At 45.4% G+C, this 23855-nt stretch overlaps 1 protein-coding gene across 1 annotated transcript in view; it reads left to right on the top strand.

The window, feature by feature from the left end:
- APBA1 (amyloid beta precursor protein binding family A member 1) overlaps nt 1-23855 on the top strand; it is a 205168-nt gene that overhangs the window by 121701 nt on the left and 59612 nt on the right. Inside the window, exon 2 of the mRNA XM_036261907.1 lies at nt 17110-18375. Coding sequence (XP_036117800.1) covers nt 17179-18375 — 1197 coding nt within the window. The 5' untranslated portion in view covers nt 17110-17178. The remainder of the gene's footprint in view (nt 1-17109; nt 18376-23855) is intronic.

Here is a 23855-nt window from a genome sequence, read left to right on the forward strand (position 1 = left end):
CGCGCTCTCGCTCTCTCCCTCCCACTCTATCTGAACAAAAAATGGAAAAAATGTCCTTGGGTGAAGATTTAAAAAAAAAAAATTCCCCCGTCAGATTGGCAAACACGAAACACGTTGACATCTTTGGGGGAAGTCCGTTTCCCTGCCTCACGGTTCGCTGTGGAATTCCCCGTGTGGCTCCTCTCCCGCCCTCAGTCCCCATCTCCAGAAGAGGAGTGTTGTGGGAATTCGGGGAAGGAAGCCAAGTGTGTTGGGTTGTTGTCATCCGGGTAGCCTTTTCCAGCTGTGCCTGCCTCCAGTGTGGGGTAGGCTTCCCCGGGTAGGTTCCTTACCTGTGAGGGACACCTGTGGTTGACCAATGTCCTGTTACTAGGTGTGGTCCATCTGCCTCAGGCAGAGGTCAAGCATTAGTAAAATAGTTTGGCTACAATATGTAAGAGCAAATCATTCACTCCAGATTTTCAGATGGTCATTTAAAATTTCCATTTGTGTGGCTCCTATATCTAGCTCTTTGTTGGTTTGGAACTTGGGAAGGGAAGAGTGGAACATTTATTGTTTCCTGCCCCCAACCCAGGAAAAAAGAAAGAAAAATATATTCATGGCTACATGTAGAGAAATAGAAATTCCTTGGAGCTGAAGGGAATTACTAAGATTTGGAAGGAGGCACCTAGAACATGTATTAGTTTGAATGATGTGACTTGGGTCCGACCTCGGCTTCACCATAATCTAAGAGGAGGGCCCAAGGGGGTGGGGTACGGAGGCTTGGGACTGGCCTCTCTTATGTTCACAAGGTTGGCATCCTCTCTGTCAAAATTAGAGAATAATTACACTATCTCTCTAGTTTTCCATATGTTTGAAATTTTCCATAATAAAAAGTTGTTTTATAATATGTATTTCATTCAACCAGCAATCTCACTTTTAGGAATTTATTCCATAAAAATAATTGTATCAGCCAACATGGGTATATATATCTGTGAGGATGCTTATTGCAACACTGTATTTAAAGAGATGGACATAAGCTAATAATTACTAATATGAAAATGATTATGTAAACCATGTGTATATTGACATCATTAACAGAGGAAATTAGGAGAAACAACCTTATACAACATCAAGGAAAACTACGTCTGTCTAATCCTTTATTCTTTTTTTTTTTTTAAATCCTCACCCAAGTGTATTTTATCATTTATCTTCAGATAGAGTGGGAGGGAGGGAGAGAGAGAAACATGATGTGAGAGAGACACATTGACTGGTTGCCTCCTGCACTACCTGGACCAGGGCCAGGGACTGAACTGCACCTGAGGTGTGTGCCCCTGACTAGAATCGAACCCGTGACTCGTTGGTTCGTGGGCAGTGCTTCAACCGCTGAGCCAAACCGGCCAGGGCCTAATCTTTTATTCTTAAGTATGAACAGGAATCACCAAATATGTAGAGAAGACCTGCAGCATGAAACAGAAAGGCCAAGATAAACAGGAAAACTCACCCCAGAGGAAACAGACAACCCAGGGAACGTCAGACAAGCAAATAGCAGCTCTCAGTAGTATGTTCAGGGAGACCCAAGAACTTACAAGGTCCACTTTTCAATGACATGAAATCAGATAATGTTTTTAAATGAGCTCTTAGAGATTAAAGATAGACTATCCAAAGATTCAACAGAAGGACTTGGGGGAAATAAGATGAGGATATTTAATAGAACGTAGAGCGAGAAGAGAAAGAGGTGGAGACAGGAAAGATAAGAGAGGTAGAGGACCAGTCCCAAAGCTCTAATGCAGCCGCTATGGAAAACATAGGGAGGTTCCTCAAAAAATCCAAGAAAGAACTACCGTATGATGCAGCAATTCCATTTTGGATATATATTCAAACACCGTGAAAACAGGAGCTCGAGGAGATAGCTGCACTCCCATGTCTAATGCAGCATTATTCATAGTAACCATGGAAACAACCTAGTGTCCATCAGTGGATTAATGGATCCTGCCACTTGTGACAATGTGGATGGACCTTGAGGACATTATGCTAAGTGAGATAAGTCAGACAGAAAAGACAAATTCCGTAGGATATCACTTACATGTAGAATCAAAAAAATCTGAACTCATAGAAACAGAGTAGAATGGTGGATACCAAGGGCTGGAGAGTATGAGAAATGAAGAGATGTTGGTCAAAGAAAACCAACTTCCAGTCAAAAGATGAATGAACTCTGGGATCTAATGTATAGCATGGTAATTATAGTTAACAATACTGTATTATGTACTTGAAAGTTGTCAAGAGAGTAGATCTTACATATTCTCACCACAAAAACCAAACGGTAATAATATATGATGGAGGTGTTAGTTAACACTATGGTGGTATCATTTTGCAATATATAACTGTATCAAATCAACAGGTTGTACACCTTAAGCTTATACAATCTTATATGTCAATTATATCTCAGTAAAGCTGGGAAAAGAAAAGACTCCAACATCAGACCAACGGGTGTCTCAGGAAGTAAAGCCAGAGAAAATGGAAGGGGAAAAGGAAGGAAATTATCAAGGAAACAATAGAACATTCCCCCAAACTGAAAAAAGACACAAATCTCCAGATTGAAATGGCCTACCATGTTCAGAAGACGATGATTAACAAAAGAGTTAAAGCCTCATTCTCCTGAACTTTGCAAACATGAAGAATAGGAACAATGTGTTGAAAGGTACCAGAGAGAAGAAAATTCCAGGAGGATGTGAATTAGGCTAATAGCAGACTTCTCTGCAGCAGCATTGAATGCTGGGAACACGACTCAAGCATGGTCCTCAGACCAGCAGCAGGACCATCATCTGCGAGCTTATTAGAAATGCAGCATCTCAGGCCCCACCCCTGCCTCACCTGTAAGAATCTGCATTCTAGTAAGATCTTCAGGTGATTCGTGTGCACATCGGCTGTAACACAAAGGATGATGACTTTGTGATATGAAAAAATTATTATGAGCATAGAATTCTACGCCCAATGATCAATTGAGGGTAAATGCAGAATCAGAGCACTTTAAATCAACATACAAAATACAAAAATTTGCCCTGGCCGATTTGGCTCAGTGGTTAGAGCGTCAGCCTGCGGACCAGAGAGACCTGGGTTCAGTTCTGCTAAGTAAGGGTTGCAGTTTGCCCCCAGCCCCTGTTGGGGTCCTGCGGGTGGCAATCACTCAATGTGTCTCTCTCACATTGATGTTTTTTTCTCTCTCTTCCTCCCTTTCTCCCTCCCACTCTATCTGAAGATAAATGCAAAAATGTCCTCGGGTGAGGATAAAAAAAAAAATACAAAAATTTTACTCTTCTGTTGAGCAATGTTGATAATGGGGAAGGCTATGCATGTATGGGGGCAGGGTGTATATGAAAAATCTCTGTACCTCCCTCTCAGTTTGGATGTAAAGCTAAAAACACTCTAAAAATTGTTTTTAAAAAGAGCTAATATTTAAAATTACAAATGTAACCAATAAAAACCAATTATTAAACATCAGGTTACAGAAGAAAAGGAGAGATTAAGTGAGCTAAATTCTCATCTTTCATCATCTTTCATAGCAGGAAGTCAATAGATATTGCCTAAATTAAGTAAGTAAATTGTGATATATTACGTCGAGTTATGGAGCTAAAAGTAGAAACAGAATGTTCCTTCTCCCGTTCTTCAGTGATTCCTTTCTAAAGCTGAGAGGTACCGGCTTGTATTGAGGCCCCGCGGAAAGGTTCCCGGGCACTGACTGATCAGAATGACGTGAAGGAGCTCCACATTCTTATTGTAGCAACACATTCAAAGTTCAGTACTAACAGTAGCAGTCCAGTGCAGGTTACTTCTGATCCGTGGGCAGGGTCCCTCCCTGGGGTGGACTCAGGGACTCAGGCCATCTCCTTCTTGTGGTTCTTATCTCCTGCTGGCCTCAGACGCATTTAGCCCGGGGAGGGGGCAGGAGAGTGTGGAGAAGGCAAGCTCACTTCTTTTTTTTTTTTTTTTTTTTTTATCCTCACCCGAGGACAGTTTTCCATTTTTTTGTTCAGGTAGAGTGGGAGGGAGAGAGAGGAACAGAGAGAGAGAGAGAGAGAAACATCGATGTGAAGGGACACATCGAGTGGCTGCCACCCGCACAACCAACCAGGGCCGGAGACTAACTGCAACCGAGGTATGCGCCCTTAGCGGGAACCGAACCCGGGTCTCTCAGGACCGCAGGCCGACGCTCTAACCGCTGAGCCAAACTGGCCAGGGCCAAGCTCACTTCTTAAAGGACCAGAAAGGACATTCTCACTTCCACTTTCCTTCGTGGAGGGAACTGGTCTTGGCCCCATCTGGATGTTCGGAGGGCTTGGAAATGTACTTCTTGGTGACAGTCTTACGTTATGGAGGGTGAGCTCAAATTTGTGGTGACAGCAAATCATTTCTGTCACATTCTACATCCAAATAGCTGTGGATAAATGGCAGACACCCCTTGCCCTCTCCTCAGAAAGGACATATGGATTCTGGACCCTGGAAGGTCAGGTGTCCCGTGGGTAGAAAGGATGGTATGTGGATCAGATTTGCTTTGTGTTCTTTGAATATTTTTCATTCCTTCCCCTTGCTCTGATATCATCTAACCACGAATCTTTTTGTAATTATTTTCTCCCGTTTACTAGATCTGTCTTTTGTAACATAACTAGATCGCATATCCTCTCTGTCGCTTAGTAAACGGGCGTTATGGCGGAACAGTGGAAGGAGGTTTGGAAGGAGAACAGGCAGCGTGCCGCTCCTGGTGCTGGCTCCATTAACACCCGTGTGACTTTGAACATGCCGCGTAACCTCTCCACTCGTGGTGTGCTCACCTCTAAAGTAAGGACTGGTTGGACTCTGCCAACCCTCCCAGTTCTAAATGTTTGTTACTTTGTAATTCCATCCGTCAGTGAACTGATCACAGTGGAGTTTCTGGAGTGCCAACGAGGAACCACAGCCTGACTAGGAGTTCCTACGTGAGCACAGCGACTCTCCAAGTCCTTTTTACCTCCCCTGCCCTCTGTCCACAGAGACAGCACTCTCGAATCGCGAGGCTCAAAGACAACAGAGGCTGAGTCACAGCAAGAAAGCTGACACGTGGTAGGAAATGTCCATCAGTGACAGAAGAAAAAGGGTTTCCAGGGATTCAGCTCATCAGCCGCACCACAAAGCCCTCCTCAGCGAGAAAGGTGATACGTTTCCCAGGCACTTGACAGTTCATAAAGCAGCCACCATCCCCGCGAGGGAGGCAGAATAGATTATTATTTTCATTACATATTTAGTTTTTTAAATAGGTTCATGGTTCAAACATCAAAAAGTACAAAAAGGCAAAGGGTGAAAAGCTTTCATCCCACCCTAGTCTCCCGTCTATAGTTCTCCTTCCTCACCCCCCCAAAAAGGAATAATTACTGGTATTAGTTTTTTGTCATTTCAGAGACCTTTACACATTTGCATTCTTTTCCCTCCTCTTCCACATTTGTGATGATACTAATTACACACTATTCTGACCTTGTTTTAATTTACTACATCGGGAAGTTCTTTCTATTATCTGTACATAAAGATCACCCTTTTATGTTTTATAGAATTCTATGTATAACACTTTATCAATTTCCTAACATGGATATTTTAGTTGTTTCAAGTCTTCTGTGAACACAAGCTATGCTTTAGTAATTTAAAGTTGTACGAAAGTCATTTCGCAAATGTATGAATATATACGTAAATTCCTCAGAGTGGTAATTTTGTTAGATCCTTTCAAATTACCCTTCATTGACCCATTTTCTAGATGAGGACAGGTGCTAAGATTTTGTGATTGCAAATCAAGGGAGGTAAACGGCCTGCCCGTGCACAGGTGTGATTTCCCTGAGTCGAGGCTGGGTGGGTGTGGGTAACACAAGGTCAGAGAGGTTGGCATCGGAAGCTGAGTGGGCACCTGTGCAGTGGGCAAGCAGAACAGCTCACCAGAGCGTGAGCTGAAAGAAAGAGGCTTGGTTGCAGCCCGCTGGGAAGTCACAGTAGCAGATGTGAGCCGAGCGCTACAATGTCTGAGCAGGCACTTTGTGAGCCAGAAGCCCAGGGCGTGGACACCAGCTTGGTCAGAGGCTCCAGAAATAGCAGTTACACACACTTCACAAAATAGCCTTTGAGCCAGGCTCCCTGCGCCCGTCAGATTCCTGCCACCCACACCTGGATTCACAGGGGCTTAGAACCGGCACAAGTGTGGCCAATCCACATGTCATTTAAGGGGACTGGGTAGTTTGTAAAGTGGAACAACCTTGCTTGCATATTTTTAATAAGAAAATATAGATATATATTTATATATTCAAATGTGATATGTAATTTACATTTATGTTATATAGAACATATTTAAATATATTGTATTCATATTATTTATATGTATAATATTCATATAATATAGATCTATATTTTAACATGATATACAGTGGTGGGCAAAAGTAGGTTTCCAATTATAATACAAATAAATAATACAATAGTTAATAAATAATAATGCAAGAATAAACTCTGGGATAGAGTAATCACAACTGTAAACCTACTTTTGCCCACTTCTGTATATTATATATAACATGCATAATATAAAGTGTATTTTAATACGTATATAGATATATATTTAAATAAGGAAATATATATTTTTTTCATATGCTTTATTTTTTTAGAGCAGTTTTAGGTTCACAGCCAAATTGAGCTGAAGCTACAGAAAGTTCCCATAAACCCCGTCTCACACATGCAGTCCCCCACTATCGACATCCTGCACCAGAGTGGTGCGTGTGTAACAACTGATGAACTACATTGACATGTCCTTATAACTCAAGTCCATAGCTCACATTAGTGTTTACTCCTGGTGTTGTACATTCTAAGGGTTGACAAGTATATATATATATATATATATATATACTCTCACACACACACACACATATGTATATATATATACACACACATATATATATATTTTTTATCCTCGCCCGAGGACATTTTTTTGCATTTATCTTCAGATAGAGTGGGAGGGAGAGAGGGAAGAAGAGAGAGAAACATCGATGTGAGAGAGACACATCAACTGGCGGCCACCCACACGACCCCAACCAGGACCGGGGACAAGCTGCAACCGAGGTGCGTGCCCTTAGCGGGAACTGAACCAGGGTCTCTCTGGACCACGGGCCGACGCTCTTAACTGCCGAGTCAAACTGGCTAGGGCAACAAGTGTATGTTTTTATTCCTGTTCTTAGTGTTATATTATCTCATTTAACTCTTCAATAACCCTATGAAGTAGATGCTATTATTACCCCCATTTAGAGAAGAGGAAACTGAGGCACAGTAAAGTTAAGTGACTTGTCCAAGGGCCCATAGTAGTGAGCATTGGAACTGAATTTGAAAGCAGGCAGTCTGAGTCAGTGTGTGTTTTAACCACCATACTGCACTGCCTCTGACTCGATTCCCTAGTCTCTTACATTCTCCTTCCCACCCCTCCCCCAGGTGGCAGTAAAGGCTTCTGGCTGTTCTCACTTTGCCTGGCTCCCCCATAGCCTCATTGCCTGTTTGAGGCATCTCTGAGCAGCTTCTGCTCTTCTGTGCAGCAGGTCTTGGTGCTGAAGGGCAGGAACTGTGGGTTAGCTGCAGCCATGAGCATGAGGTTACTGGTGCGGGGGACAGCCCTGAAAGGGAGGGCGAGGCGGGGAGAACAGAGAGGGGAAAGGGGCGGGGACAGTGATCCTGGACTCCAGGTCCGAAGACATCTAGGATTAAAGGACAATGGAGAAGATTGCGGGAGGGAGAGGATGGGACGAATCCCCTTGGGAGACAGCTGACCAGACAGTATAGGACTTGGTTCTGGGTCACAACCACAACCAGCCTTTTCACACTGTCATTTCTTTGTTATTCATAATCTCCTGTTATTTGGAGAGGAAATTCTGTTAACGAGAGAGAGAGAGAGAGAGAGAGAGAGAGAGAGAGAGAGAGAGAAGCCTTGTGCTGATGACTGAAAAGGAAGATGTGGAAAAATGAAACCCATGAGGTTTTTTGGGAGGGTAATGGTGTGATGTCATCTCTCAGCTCAGTCTTCACGATGAAATCTTTAGTAAAGTCTACACTATTTTTTAATAAATAATTAAAAATAATTTTCTTTGGAGAAGCTCACATCTTCCCTCAAGGTGACTGAAATGTTCTGGGTCCTAGAAAACTGGGTTTGAATTTCACTGGTCTGCACGTGAGATTAGTTAACTAGAAGAAGAGTCTAGAGAGCAGACACCCTATCTCTTTACATTCTAGTCAGCATGTCCAGTGAACTCGTAAGAGTTCCAGACTACCCATGAATGATTTTAAGAGAAAGTAGTTTTCTTCTTTTCCCACATGATGTTTCTTTTTCCCTGATAACTTTTTGCTAATGTGACTAAATTGAGAGAGTTGATTATTGTGGGAGGCTTTGAATCAACATGGGGTTTCTGGCTCATCAAATTTAAATTTAAATCATCACCAACATTGTACCTAATAGATGCTTATGAAGCCAAATTGTCAGGAGCGAACCTTGTGGGAGACAGCTGTTTTTAATCATCTAGTGTATCAGATTTGGGACAGAACTGGAAAAGTGTTGGAAGACTATGCCAGCATACTTCGGCTTTCTTGATCTGTGAATTAAAAGAAGAAGCTTGGAAACAAGAATTTCATTTGAAGCTTCATCATGGGGATCGTGGCTGACTTTCTGGTGTGAATTTTAAAAGAAAATGCTAGAGAGAGCTACAGCGGACTTGAGGGAATAGAAAGAAGCAAGTTAACCGACTTTCTAATGAGCCAAATAATTTGTAAACGTAACAGTAGCAGTAAATGTGAGGTGGTGTGGTCTCAAAGGGAAGCGTCCATTTTAATGAATTACTGTGCAGTTCATCCTTGGCCGGATAGTCCTGTTTCCATCTCCTTTTGCAGTGTGAAGTAATGAGCCCCTGACAGCGAACAGCTGAACTGATGTTAGGGCTGTACTAGCTTTACCTCTAGAGTATTGGGTGTATACGGCTTTCTGTATAATAACAGAAATATCAGGAAAATGGCAGAAATTGATCGTAACTAGTGACTTAATAGCCCTGAACTGAGGGTTATGTCGCAACAAGGATGATAAACGTGGGCGAGAAAGGAAAGTTGTACAGGGGCATAAAGAAAGGGGTTTAACAGGGGGAAAATGCCAAAAAGAAAGAGAAAAAAAAATGCCAAGTTTTTGTAACCCTTGATAAATATGGGTCATGCAGATATGCTTGATTTTCTACCAGGGGCGTTTCACAAGATTTTTCACTGGTTTTGATTTCCAGAGACTACCCCTTGAGTTTTTCCGAAATTCGCAAGATTTCCCCTCTGAGTTTCCATGATTGCCGTAAGCGTATTTCGTGTAATTTATTGGAACCAGAATGATAAATGAACGATGTGATTGTTAAAGCGCCAGACGAAGAGCCCAACAATAAGGAAGCGTGCATAAATTCAGGATTTTCTCTTTAATCAAAGGTTGGGTGGTGATCAGACCTTCAGGGTTGGCATGTCTGAGTTAATACAAGTGGCGGAATTGATGTTCCTGCCTGGTTAAGTGTTAGCCACAATTATACAGATTTCAAGGTGGATGAAAGTAATGAGACTGCTTTTGTATTAATCACACATGAATGTATTCATCCAAATGGCCTCCTGCCCCTCTGTTTACTCTGCAAGGATAAAAGCTTATGTTAAAGATGTGGCCATTGGCCAAAACCATTTTTAAAGCCCTCTTTTGGAACTGACTTCAGCGCGTGAAGCAGAGTCTTTTTAATAGTCTTGGCCGATGTACATCTTCATCCCTCAGGGATGGGGTTAATATTTGGGGAACGTCAAACAGCATTCGCAGCCAGATCTTGTAAACAAGGTGGGTAATAAAACCTTTGAGGTTAAAAATCACATATGACTATAGAATATTGAAAAGTATTAACTGGTAGCTTCAAAACCCTTAAATTAACTTTGAAACCCTTTGAAGTATAGGAGTGGCCAAGGTGTTTTGAGCAAAGGCAGTGCCCTTGGAACGTAGTAGTATAGAGTCTGCCAAGGTGACTAGTCTGAAAGGGATTACACCAATTTAGAAGTTTGTTTTTAAAAAAATCCGTTGACTCACTTTATGAGCTTAGTGAAATGTAATAGGAAGAACATGGACAATGAGAGCCGGAGGGGTCTACCTCCACCCCTTTCGGCTCTGAGTGACCTCGGACAATTGATTTAGGTTGTCAGAGCTTCTTCAACATTAGCAAGTGGCGATAATAATTCCCACTGGGGCTGTTGTGAGGGTTGGAAACATAGTATGTAAAGCACCATATATATTGGCCTACTCATAGTACAGGGTCTGTGAATATTACGTGATAGATGTACTTATACCCAGCCTTATTTCAAACTGGATTAAAAGAAGTTTAAATGCTTGTTTTCTGTCCCTGCATAACCTTATTTGGGAAAGGGTAGTATTAATACAGGTACCATGTGCTCAAGTCATTTATATTAATATCATTTTAATATTTTTCTTTTTAAATACTTTTAACTATATCTGTTAAATACTAATTATGGTGTGTGCGGGTGTGGATTTTGTGGGATCCCACCACCTCAACTACGCGTAAAGCTGAAGGGAAGGGGGGGAACCATGAGGTGGAACCATGTGGAGAGGACCACCTGGGAGGGGCTATGCCTTCCAGACAAGGGACATTGCCAGCCTGAGGCAATCTTGTGGGGAGGGATCTGGGAGAATAAATATCCCAACCTCGGTCTCCTCCCTCTGATGTCCACCAGAGCTCCCTGTTGGCCAAACCCAGACAGAAGCCAAAAGAACAGGGAGCTATTTATGCAGCTGGAAGAGGCCAACCTTGCGGCAGGGTGGAGCAGGGCAGAGTGGATCTGGAGGGGGACTGAAGATGGCTGGCTCACACCGCTCATCGAAGTGGGATAGGGTCAAAGACAGCCCCGAGGTCCAACCAGACCTCGCTCAGGCTGATGTCTAACCATGCAGCAACATTTTTTGGGTTCAGGTACTCAACTCACTCTGAAACCATTACCAATACTATCTGTTGAGCCACACTTTACAATTTCAGGCACAGAGGACATTAGGGGAAATGAAATACTATTTTGCTGGGGCGAGATGTTCTGTGTGAGGAGGGTTTTTCTGACTGTGTGAGCCTATTCAAACTGAATATAATTTTACGAAGGAGTAATGTGTGCTTTGTATCCACCCTGGCTCCCATCCAGTATCACTAAATTTAACTTCCAAATGAATCAAAGGAGATTAAGCTTTAATGAACTATGTTATTCTTTCTTGTTAATAGATGCACTTTGTTTAGAAGAGCTGATGATTTGAGCGGGGTTCCTGGTGTCCTCTGGATTCCTTAAAGATGTTTCACAATTGATCTACCTCGTGGAAAAAAAACCATATTTATAGAGTAGGGAAGATAGATAAGACTACCTGGGTATTTTTATTCTGTCATCCTTTTATTTTAAATGAGAACCAGTAATCTCCCAGGCTATGCAGGTTGTGTGTGTGTGTGTGTGTGTGTGTGTGTGTGTGCAGGTTGTGTGTGTGTATGTATGCAGGTTGTGTGTGTGTATGTATGCAGGTTGTGTGTGTGTGTATACACTACATCCAGGGTATAATCTCATCCAGCAACCCCAACTTGTTTGTTGCTATGGAAATTAATATATCACCACAATCTCAGGGTCATTGGCCACCCCTCCAATGGCTTGGTGGCAGATGTCATGTTGACTGGAACAGTATGTGTGCAGGTAGAATGTAACAGGCTGCAGTCTCAAAAGGAGGACTTTCTTTCCAGCTCCAGTGGGCAGACATGAAGACCATTCCTTAAGTCCACGGGAAGTAATTGTACTTCTTAAATATGTGCAAAAGTATAAAAACTTATGTAAATGGAATCACGCTGTTCATTCTAGCTTTTCCAGGAGAGAGGATGCCTAATCTATTTTCTTTTCCCATTTCTCCACCCTCTACCTTTATGTCTCCATGTGCTTTCCCTTCACCTGCATCACTGCCATCCTGCAACTACCCTCCACCCCCAAAACACAATACCCTCATGTTAGCAACCTGGTAGAATTCCTCTGGTTCTTTCTTGCACCGCATTTTGTCTTCAGTAAGACCCTTCTTCTAAAAGTACTTCTAATGTGTTAAAAGAGAGAGTCTACTGGAAATGTGTGTCGCTGACTACTGAAGGACAGATAACCAAAGTAACGTGAACCTCAGCTAACATTATGAGCCACCGGCTTTAGCTGCCGAATTGTGAAAGGTTTTACTTCTAAATGGTGCACACTGCAGTGGAGGTCGCTCCCTTTGCGCACCTTTTCCAGCCTGGCTGGGGAACATTTCAGAACGAGGGGTCAGAAAGCTCCCTGTGCTTCCCTAATGGCAGCCTGGATCCCTTCACCTCTGCAGCCAAGATGCCACAGCACCCCTCTCCGTGTTGTGTAGGGGTTCCTCCTCAGGGGACTGTCTTGCCCGTGTGTTCCAGGTTATCCAGCCTTTTGTAGGGGCAGAGAATTTTCTTTAACCTGCTGCTCCTTCTCCCTCAGCCTCCAGAGGAACAGGGTCAGAGCTAAGGACATTGATTGGATTATGGCCCTCGTCTCTTAGGCTTGTTCCTAGGATGCTTCTGAGCTCGTGAAATGCAGAACCTGCAAGGACAGCAGCACTTACATGATTCACAAAGGTGATGCAGTTGCTGTTGTTGCTTTAACTCCAGGCTCCTTGTGTAGCTTGAACCTATTTCTATTCTGCACTGATCACCAGGTACTATAAATATTGAAGTGGTCTGCCCTTGAGGTCTGGGACCACGGTTTAGAAACTTTGTATCCCCTTTGCCTTGCACAGTGTATGGAACATGTCCAATAAATGCCAACTAGATCACACATCCGTAGGAAAATGTTCAATCACTAGAGTGCTTTGGCCACTTAAAGCATCCGAAGAGAGACGAGGTTGCATGGGTGGATGAGGCAGCAAAGATTCGAGATGGAAAGACAAAATGAGTTCTTCTCCAAAGGCTGAGCGTGCCAATGTCTAGGAGACCCCAGATACTGGGGGGAAATCATTCTTTTCTTTTTCATCACTAAAAATGTACTAATTGCCTACTGTGTACCCTCTGTGCTTGGCACTGGGGCATCAAAGTTAAATGACAGGTCCTCTTTTCCCAAGGACTTCATATTTATAAAGAATTGTTAGTTAGAATGACAGGTACTATAATAATAATATATATATAATGATACACAAGTACAGTGGGGAGGAGGGAGAGGGGTCAATCAGGCCTTATCACTCCCTGCTAAACCCCCAGTAGCATGCCACTGCACTTGAAGTAAAATCCAAATTCTCTACCTTGATGTACGAGGCCCTTCCCACCCCGCCCCTTCCCCTCTCTGACCTCATCAACCACCACCGCATCCCTTACTCACTTCCCAAACATGATTTCTGTCCTTGAACACAGCGAGTCCTTTCTCACCGCAAGGCCTTGCCCTCAGATCTTTCTCCTTGGCTGCCTCTTCCTTTATCATTCAGGCTTCTGCTCAAATACGCCCTCCCGTGGCCACTGTCTACATAACCCCTTTCCTCCGTCCCTCTGTGCCTCGGCCCTGTTACTATTTTTTTCATACACCATTTCACTATCTGACCTTATCCTGTTTGTTTATTCACATAATCATGGTTTCCCTCTCCTTTCCATTCTCCCGTGCACGGGAAGGGGGGTTCCTGAGAGCAGAGAAGGCTGCCTGGCTTGCTCCCTGCTCTGCCCTGTGCCCGGAACGAGGCCTGGAGGCCGGCACGGAGCAGAACCTCAGCAAGTATGACCTTGCCCTGGGGAAGAGAAGGAGATTCACCAAAGAAAAGCTATAGGTAAAAACAGGTGAGAGCGGGGCAGGCAGGTAGGGCCAGGGTCGGGACTGTGGGTATCAGAATACAGTGCAGGTCAAGTGTGGAGTGGAGGCCTGAGCAACGTGGCCCAGGCCTGTGTTTGCTGGGAGTAGGACTCAAGCTCCCAGGGCCTAGAGCCAGAGAGCGGGCTCGGACACAGAATTTACCAGCTGTCACTCGCCAGCTGCGTGGCCCAGGCAGTCACCTACCCCACAGTGCCTCCATGGCCTCATTTTAAAAAGAGCTGGTAATATTTTTCTATAAGGAGAATGTAAGAGTACTCTCTTCATAGGATTGTGTGAAGATTAAACGACTTGCTATGTAGAAAATGCCTAGTCGTGCTGATATATGGTTGGCGAAGCATTTGTACTATGACTAGAGAAGAATCGCTGAGGAGTGTGAGAAACAGGGTTATGGGGTTGACATTTGTATTTTAGAAAGATCATCGGGCTGGCAGTGGGGAGGTTCGAGTGCAGGGGGCTGAGAAATTGGTCAAGGAAACAAGACAGACCAAGGCCAGGCAGGGGCAGTGAGGGTGATGGCAGAGTTATTAAGACAACGGAATCAGCCGTCAGTTTGGGGAAGGAGGGGAGGCAAAGACACAGTAGGTAATGATTCCTGGATGTGGCGCTAGGGTAATTGGGTGGCTGGTGGTGCCATTCACCATACAGAAAATACGGGAGGTGGGTTAGGTTTGAGAGCCAGGGTAGGGAGAGAGGGTGAGAAGGCAGGACTTGTTCAGCTGTGACAGGTTGACTTTGAGTGCTGTGGGAACTCCAGGGGGAGCTACTCAGCAAGAAAACCCACCTCTTCCTAGATCTCAATACTGTATGGCACTCACATGCTAAGCACTGTATTTATTGGTACTTAATAAATGTTAGCACTTAATGTTTAGTGTTTATAATTTTTGCTTTTAAGGCAAATACTGTGAGAGCATATTTGTCCACATCTGAGGGTTGCGTTTTTTGTTTGTTTGCTTTGTTTTTGAGAGTTCCATAAGTAGACTTACTGGAGCAAAGGTATGTTACCTTTTAGAGATTTTAACTCATCTTGCCAAATTGTTTTTCAAAAAGGTTGTACCAATATATATTCCCAAAATAATCTGGGGTTATTTAAAAACAACCTTAATATTTTTTTATAAATACCACCCCCAAAATTGCCAGGGTATGGGGAACAGTTCTCTCGTGTGCTACCTACGGATGTGACCGCCAATGTCAGCTCCATCTTTAAAAGTTGCTAGTTGCCTTTGTCCTAGGGAAATTCCTCAAATAAATGCCTGTTATGAATTAACATATTGTCAATACTGCAACCCGAACTATATTCCTGAAACCATGGCAATAAGGGAAATACAAACACTCCATGCATAAAGACTCCCGTGAGGCTTGGGAGAAGGGTGTAAGGAAAACCGTGAATATAAAGCTCCACTTTACCAAACAACATTATTGTAACAGTATTTTCCCCCAAAGAACAGGCTTCTTGCAACTTTCCTTACCATGATTTAGCATATGCACAAAGGAAATCCCATTTCCCTTGAATCCATACAGGCACTGTGAGAGGGCAGGCACCGTTCACTGGTCAAGTACAATTTTAACCCAGAATAAACTAAAATTTCTTTCCAATGTATGTAAAATAGAAAAATCTATCTTCACTGAAGACAGTGATTTGGTCCATTCTACAAGGGGTTATCATGAATTATTGGCCGTCCGGGTGCTTCTGATGGTTGTTAATGTATTTCTTTTTTTTTTTATCCTCACCCAAGGACATTTTTCCATTTTTTGTTCAGGTAGAGTGGGAGGGAGAGAGAGGAAGAGAAAGAGAGAAACATCGATGTGAAAGGGACACATCGAGTGGCTGCCACCCACACGACCCAACCAGGACAAACTGCAACCGAGGTCTGAACCCGCGTCTCTCTGGACCGCAGGCCAATGCTCTAACCGCTGAGCCAAACCGGCCAGGGCATTATTATATTTCTAACACACCACACACAGCTGAGACACACCACAGAGCACCAGTACCCAAAGAAGTGTTTGGTATCCCTTTCTGTAAATACTTGCTTTATCAGACTTGGATTTGTACATTATCTACTTTTCAATCTGTTGTCTTTTTCAGAGTCCTTATAAAGGAAACATGGGTAGACTGCTCTTGCTCATGTGTTGTGTTGAACCGAATGTTTATTTTGTATTTTTCACCATCCACTCACTGGAGGCCACTTAACCAGGGGGCCTCAGCACCAGTACTTGCCTCTTCTGTTCAGAGCATTAACCATCCATCAAAGTCTGAATGGAGACTCACACTTGCTTTTGGAAAGCTTTTTTACACCTAGTCCACAGTCACTGTTCTCAGGGTGGAAATGGGTAAAGAGAATGGTCATATTATCCAGTTTTGGCTATAATGGTAATTCATAAAATTTTAGATTCCGGGTGTATGGGGGAAGTGAGCTAGTTGATGTTTCTTTAGGTGTATTTGTCAGAACTCTGGCCTCTAGGAGGAAAAAAAATGTTTCCTAGCCAAACAAGTTTGGGACACTGAATCCTGTATTGTCATCCTCTTGAATATTCACAACGAAACGGCAACTCTGTCAGCATTTCCCAAATTTATTTGACCCCGGAGTCTCTTTTCCCTGTTTAATAGCCTTACCATCCTGCTGTAGAAAATGATTCCAGTCTCCTAGTGAAGGGCCAGCAAATGCAGCCACTTGTGGAGTAACAGCCTGTAACGACAGGACCAGAACCCACAATGGCTGCTTATTTGTATTGGTAACAATGGCTTCCAAACATTTTGAGATTTTTTCCCCTTGAAATTTATTTAGAGAATCGTTTTTAAGGGATTTAGGGTCCTAGTTTATAAAGATTTATCCCTTAGCAGATGGAAAATGTGTCATTTGCCCATTCCATTTAGCAGTACTCTGTATTCCTGTGCAGCAGAAATGGAACCTGAATAGTAAGCACGGTGGAGAGCGAGGCTCACAGGGCTCTCGATCCGTCAGAGGAGTGGGATTGGGGGAAACTCGGTAAGCAATTAAACAAGTAGATAGGTAATTAGATATTTCTATACGGGATCCCAGGAAAATGAACTATGTGCCGTCAGATTGAGCTTAAATTGGCAATCACTTTCCTTTTTAATTGACCCAGATTCAGAAGGGATCAATCAACAGCAGCTGTTTTTATGGCCATCGTGGTACTTTGCTCATGACTACAGCCTGAACCACTTAACGCCCCCACCTTCCCCTCTTGTTTTCCCAGGCGGGCGAAGCAAAATGAGAGTGCAGTGAGCCGGCCCAGCCTCTCTCCCAGCCGTCCCCAACGCCCACCATGAACCAGTCGGAGGGGGCCGCGGAGGTGGAGGTGAGCGACGAGGCGGCAGGCGGGGAGGTGAACGAGTCGGTGGAGGCCGACCTGGAGCGCCCCGAGGTGGAGGAGGAGCAGCCGCAGCCGCAGCCGCAGTACGCGGGCCGGCCGCCTCGCGGGCCCGCCGTCGCCGAGGACCTCAGCGCCCAGCCCGGGCCGCAGGAGGAGGAGGAGCGCGGGGAGTGTCTGGCGCGCTCGGCCAGCACCGAGAGCGGCTTCCACAACCACACGGACACGGCCGAGGGCGACGTGATCGCCGCGGCTCGCGATGGCTATGACCCGGAGCGCGCCCAGGACCCCGAGGACGAGAGCGCCTACGCCGTGCAGTACCGGCCCGAGGCCGAGGAGTACACGGAACAGGCGGAGGCCGAGCACGCCGAGGCCACGCACCGCCGCGCGCTGCCCAACCACCTGCACTTCCACTCGCTGGAGCACGAGGAGGCCATGAACGCGGCCTACTCGGGCTACGTCTACACGCACCGGCTCTTCCACCGCGGCGAGGACGAGCCCTACGCCGAGCCCTACGCCGACTACGGGGGCCTCCAGGAGCACGTGTACGAGGAGATCGGGGACGCACCCGAGCTAGACGCGCGCAACGGGCTGCGGCTGTACGAGCAGGAGCGCGACGAGGCGGCCGCGTACCGCCAGGAGGCCCTGGGCGCGCGGCTGCACCACTATGACGAGCGCTCGGACGGCGAGTCCGACAGCCCCGAAAAGGAGGCCGAGTTCGCGCCCTACCCGCGAATGGACAGCTACGAGCAGGAGGAGGACATCGACCAGATCGTGGCGGAGGTCAAGCAGAGCATGAGCTCGCAGAGCCTCGACAAGGCGGCCGAGGACATGCCGGAGGCTGAACAGGACCTGGAGCGCGCCTCCACCCCCGGAGGGGGCCGCCCCGACAGCCCCGGGCCACAAGCCCCGGCTGGGCAGCAGCGGGCCGTGGGCACTGCGGGCGGCGAGGCGGTGCAGCGGTACAGCAAGGAGAAGAGGGATGCTATCTCGCTGGCCATCAAGGACATCAAGGAGGCCATCGAGGAGGTGAAAACCAGGACCATCCGTTCGCCTTACACCCCCGACGAACCCAAAGAGCCTATCTGGGTCATGCGCCAGGACATTAGCCCCACGAGAGATTGTGATGACCAGAGGCCGGGGGATGGAGATGTAAGTATGCGCGGATTCAGGCATGCTCAGCTCTACCTGCGGCCTTGCTCGTCATTGGGAAAGGACTTTAGGAGATAAATGGTCTGTGGGAATGCTAAAACTGTGTTTACCGTAAGCCTCAGAGATAGCTTGCACGTAAGCACAAGTGAAAGAGAGGCGGCTGGGAGTTCAAGTGTAGAATGCGCTTACCAGACCTTAGAGGGATTAGTGTGAGCCAGTGGTTCGCACACTGCTCCTAGAGAACTTATTCAGAACCGGGTTTCTAGGCGCATCCTCCCCCGCCCCCACCCAACTTTCCAGGCCCTCCTTTCTCATTTAGAAGGTTTGGGGTGGGACCTGAGAATTTGTATTCCTAATGTCAAACAAACAAACCAAGTCCTGGTTGAATAAGGAGAGACATGGTTGGAAAGGAGTATTGCAAACGGGAGAAAGGTATCATTGTGGTGGGGGACAGGGGAGGGAAGAGTAGCAATACTGGACAATTTCTGACTCTAAGATCTGCAAGAGTCTCTAGCTTAGGCAAAAAGGGGGTTCTTTCATAGGGAGGAGTAAACAAGGCTAGAAAGGACAGGTATGGGGAAGCACAACTTGAATGCATTGCAGATGAGAAAGTGTTTTCACCTGAGAACAGCCTGTTGTCAGGAGGGGCTGTTGAGGAGGGGTTGTAGACTAGTCAATGTTCAAGGACCTGGAGAAAGGAAAAGCTTAACCAAAGTCTGGTTAGCAAGCATTTTAGAGATTACTCCAGAGTTCAGCAACCGTTTGTCGGGTAAAGAATGGGAATTTAGAGGGTCTGTGTCTGGCTTTGTCATAGGTAATCAAGGAGGCGCCTATGAGTGCGTCTTATCTAAGTCACATGGAGGGGGGGCGGTTCTTTGTAGCACTAAAGGGTAGGGGGCACTTAACTTTTGCTGTTTTCTGGGAGCACAGGGCTCAGGTGAAATTCAACATTGTCACTAAGAAGTTCTCAGGTGAGGCTGACACTGCTGGTCCCAGGACCACAATTGGGAAACCACTGATTTAAAGCAACCCCTAACAGGTTTGGGACAGATAGTGTGGCCTGCTCAGGTGAAATATTTTGGAGCCCTTTCCTGCCAGGAGTTTCTGCAGTTTTTCATCCACCTGTGCTTCACTGTGGCTTTCAGTACGTGCTTAATTCAAGGTTCCAGGGTGTCCTTTTCACATCACAAAAGACATGGGTTTGGGTTTAAACTGAACTGTCCTTTTTTGCTTTTTTGAGGAGAGCTACAGAAAGCTATTGCTGTCCCTGCGCACATTTTATTTTTCATTTTCAAAATACCTAAGAAATTTGATAGCATGGCAAGCTTGGTTATCACAATCTATTCAAAATAAGTCAAGAAGACTAACCTTTGCCCCACTACTTAACTATAAAGATTCTCTAGCTGCCCTGGCTGGTTTGGCTCAGCAATTAGAGCATTATCCGGCAGGTGGACCTAAGGGTCTCGAGTTCAGTTCTCAGTCAAGGGCAGTACCTGGGTTTGATCCCCTGCCCCTATTCCAGGGTGTGCAGGAGGCAACCAGTCGATGTGTCTCTCTTACATTGATGTTTCTCTCTCTTTCTCTCCTTCTCTCCCTTCCACTCTATCTAAAAAAAAGAAAGAAAGAAAAAAATCAATGGAAAAAAATCTCCAGTGAGGATTTTTTTTAAAAAAAGAAAATATATTCTTTCTGTTCTGATGCTCACTTTCCATTCTCTTGAAAAAATTATAAGCAATTTTATTTAAAGTGGGAGCTTGGAGTAAAAGAAGGGTCAAGAGGTTAAATTCAATTTCATTTAATTCTTCATTTTATTATTGCACCAGGAGCTATTTCTCATTATATATTTCGGAGTAAAAAACAATTATAGGAAGTTGTTCATTTTACTTATACCGAGAGGGCTATGCAGGTCAGAGAGATGTCACTCCCCTCCTCTCTTAGTAATGGTCAACATTTGCTGTTCACTGATTAAATCTCTGGCAACTTTAAGGAAAGGCTAGAAACCTGGGGAAAGGATCTGCGTGCTCCCCAGCAAGGGGGCAGCATTGGGTCAGTTATTTCCAGGATGTCCTGTATCTCTTGTTTTCCAGACTTCTCATCCAAAAGGTTCAGAACAGGTGTAGCCTTCCTCTTGACTTCCAGCCATTTCCAGGTTGCTCCCAGCTAGGATGGAGGGATTGCAGCAAGCATTTTGCAAATCAAGTGGAAATAGCGCAGGTTTGCACAAGTAGGACGCTGGCAAGAAGCCGGGTTCTGCATTCTTTTAGAAACTTGGAAAAAGCTGCAGGAGCATTAAGTCCAGATGCTGGTCTCTTCCTTCAGCTTTCTCCCATGTGCCAGCTCCTTGAAACGACCAGCTCAACCCTATTGTCCCTGCAGCCTCACAGTGAGCCCAGAGCACAGCTGCACTAGGGTGGAGGGCTTGCTTTTATTCATTTAAACTAAAACAACAACTTCACCCTCAGTGTTTCCTCCCAAAGGTAGTATTAATTTTAGAAGATTGGATGATGCTTTAGAAACCCGTACTGGCAGAAATTCGGCTTGATGCTAAGAAATTGGTGAGTAGGGCTCACTGAGTTATGAATAGTTAATACCAAGCAAAACCCCAAACCTGTGCTTTAAAATATTCCACCAGTCAGTTTTGAGCAATTTGAACTAGTGGTTGTAGTTTATCTTCATGCTGTATTTATAGAAAGACCTTCATTTGCTACCTTTTAAATGGTATTATGGGGAGGGATATAAATATGTACATTCTGTTGATTTCTACATCAGCATCAAAAATATTTACTGAATGCTCATTTCATGTAGAAAATGGAAAGCACAATTAAAAGCAGTGTGGTCTGAAGTCTGTCTGGGAGGTACTTGATGAAAATACAAATTACTGTCTTTCCTTTCCAAACCGGAGTACCTAAGTGGGACCCAGGGACCTGGGGTTTGGGATTTTTTTGTTTATTTTCTGGCTTTGTTTTATAAATTCTCCCTGTGATTCTTAAGCATATTAAAGATTAAGAACCGTTGATTTAAAGGAAAAACTGTATTCTCTGTGCAGTTCCCCCATATAATATCTGTGGATTTTGAGACCTAACTAACTTTTATTAGCACAGGTACAGTTTTAACAAAAGGGGCTGTCCTGCTGTGGTTATGGTCAGCAGACCTAGAGAAGTGGCCTCGCAATTCTCATTCCAAAAGCAGTGTGTTCTCAAATCGGTGTGATCAGAAGCAGCACACACAAAACAGAAATAACTGCCCTGGCCGGTTTGACTTAGTGGTTAGAGAGTCGGCCTGCGGACCAGAGAATCCCGGGTTTGGTTCCCACTAAGGGCATGTACCTAGGTTGCAGTTTGTCCCCACCCTGGTTGGGTTCATGTCGGTGGTGGCCACTCGATGTGTCTCTCTCACATCAATGTTTCTCCCCCACCCCCCACTCTATCTGAAGATAAATGCAAAAAATGTCCTCAGGTGAGGATTAAAAAAAAAACAACCACCAAAAAAACAAACAAAAAAACACAGAGATAACTGCTGATAGCTCAGTCTGTTTTTAACACTACTTTTAATTCTCTCGAAACTTGAGCATTTTTCTCTTCACTTGGAGAAAACTGACATTTGCTTGCCAATGCCTCGTACAGTACGCGAAGATAGGATTTCTCATTAGCAAGAACATATTGAACTCATACTACCTGCTCAGCACTGAGGGAAAAATAATTGTTTTCTGAAAATTTATTAAATACGTATTAGTGCTTTGCTTCTAGTAGATACTTTCTCTTTTCCAAATATGTGTTTGAAAACGACCTCCCACCCCCCTTCTTGAAAAATATTGCTAACGAATGACCAGTTCTGAAAAGTCCCACAGCCTACCGATCTCTTTTTAAGCAACTAAGTCATTCTGAGTAGAAAGCAGGGTCCTGGCAGGATCAGAGAGATGACGGTAGCAGCACGCAGTGGTAATTGGAGAGTGTCGGCTACTTTGATGTGTTCTGCAGCTTGAAATGGTGTTTATCTCTGCTCCCTCTTAAAGCTACAGTAAAATGATAAAAATTTGTAAAACCACAAGCACCAGGAGACAGGAAACAGCAGCAGCTGAGAACAACACAATTTGGGGACATCCAAGTGGTGACTGGCTGTGGTGGATATTAGCGCTCCCCAGTATTCCCAGTTGTCCTCTTCTCCCAAGCACAGGGAGGCCCGCGCCACACTTCCTCATCTTCTAGAACGTAGGCCTGGCCCATGGACAGGAGCAGTGAAGTGGGTGCTACTTCCACGCAGGAGCAGTTCTCCCCCTGGAACCTCATGTCACACAAGACGCAGAGCGTCTGTCAGCATGGGTGCCGAGTGACGGCTAAGAGCGGGGCCCCCGCTGACCCGTGGGCAGGCAGTGTGGGAGAGGAATGGACCTTGGCAGTTTGGTGGTTTGTTAGCATAGCATAGCCTGACCCGTCCTGACAAATACACCCATAGCTTTCTGTTTCCTCTCTCTGCTGAGGGGCTGCAGGGATTTGTGCTGTGAATCCCCAAGAAAGGCTTGGGGATCCGACACCCAGATACTTCAGATGGCTGGACCGTGGCTGGGAAAGAGGGATTGTTTGAAAGTTGGTCACAGGAGAGGTTAGATGCCAGATCCCTTATCCAGCCCCTGTGGCCCGGTCACCTCCCCTCCCACGGCCCACAGAAGATGGGAGGTCCCCTCTAGGGCAGCAGTCCTCAACCTGGGGGTCACGACCACTTTGGGGGTCGAACGACCCTTCCACAGGGGCTGCCTAAGACATAACAGTAGCAAAATGAAGTGGCAAGAAAAATAATCTTATGGTTGGGGGTCGCCACAACATGAGGAACTGTATTACAGGGCCGCGGCATCAGGAAGGTTGAGAACCGCTGCTCTACGGAAAGGGTGACCCAGGGAAGTGGTGGGCCTGGGGACACTCGAGACAGCTGAAAGTGGGGGTGAAGAGCCTTACGGAACTTTCCCCAGGTCTGCTCAGCAGTGACACTCAGAGTGTCTCATGTTCTTAGCTGTCAAGCTTAGAACCCACCCAGCCCCAGACCCCAGACCGAGATCAGAGCGTTCGTCTCTGAGGAAACAGGCTCAAGAGAAGATGCCTACAGATACTCATGTCTGGGGGTTTCCAAGCATAGCACCTGAGCCCCTACCAGCTCACCACACAGTAAAGGTCACTGCCACGCATGGGCATTTTGTGACACACTGCTAAATACACATGGACATCCGCCCTGGCTGGTTTGGCTCAGTGGTTAGAGTGTCGGCCTGTGGTCCTGAGAGACCCAGGTTCGATTCCCGCTAAGGGCACGTACCTCGGTTGCAGTTTGTCCCCGGCCCTGGTCGGTTGTGCGGGTGGCAGCCACTCGATGTGTTCCTTTCACATCGATGTTTCTCTCTCTCTCTCTGTTCCTCTCTCTCCCTCCCACTCTACCTGAACAAAAAATGGAAAAATGTCCTCGGGTGAGGATAAAATTAAATAAATAAATAAATA

This window comes from Molossus molossus, unplaced genomic scaffold (genome assembly GCF_014108415.1).
Source record: "Molossus molossus isolate mMolMol1 unplaced genomic scaffold, mMolMol1.p scaffold_m16_p_14, whole genome shotgun sequence".
Classification (NCBI taxonomy): Eukaryota; Metazoa; Chordata; class Mammalia; order Chiroptera; family Molossidae; genus Molossus; species Molossus molossus.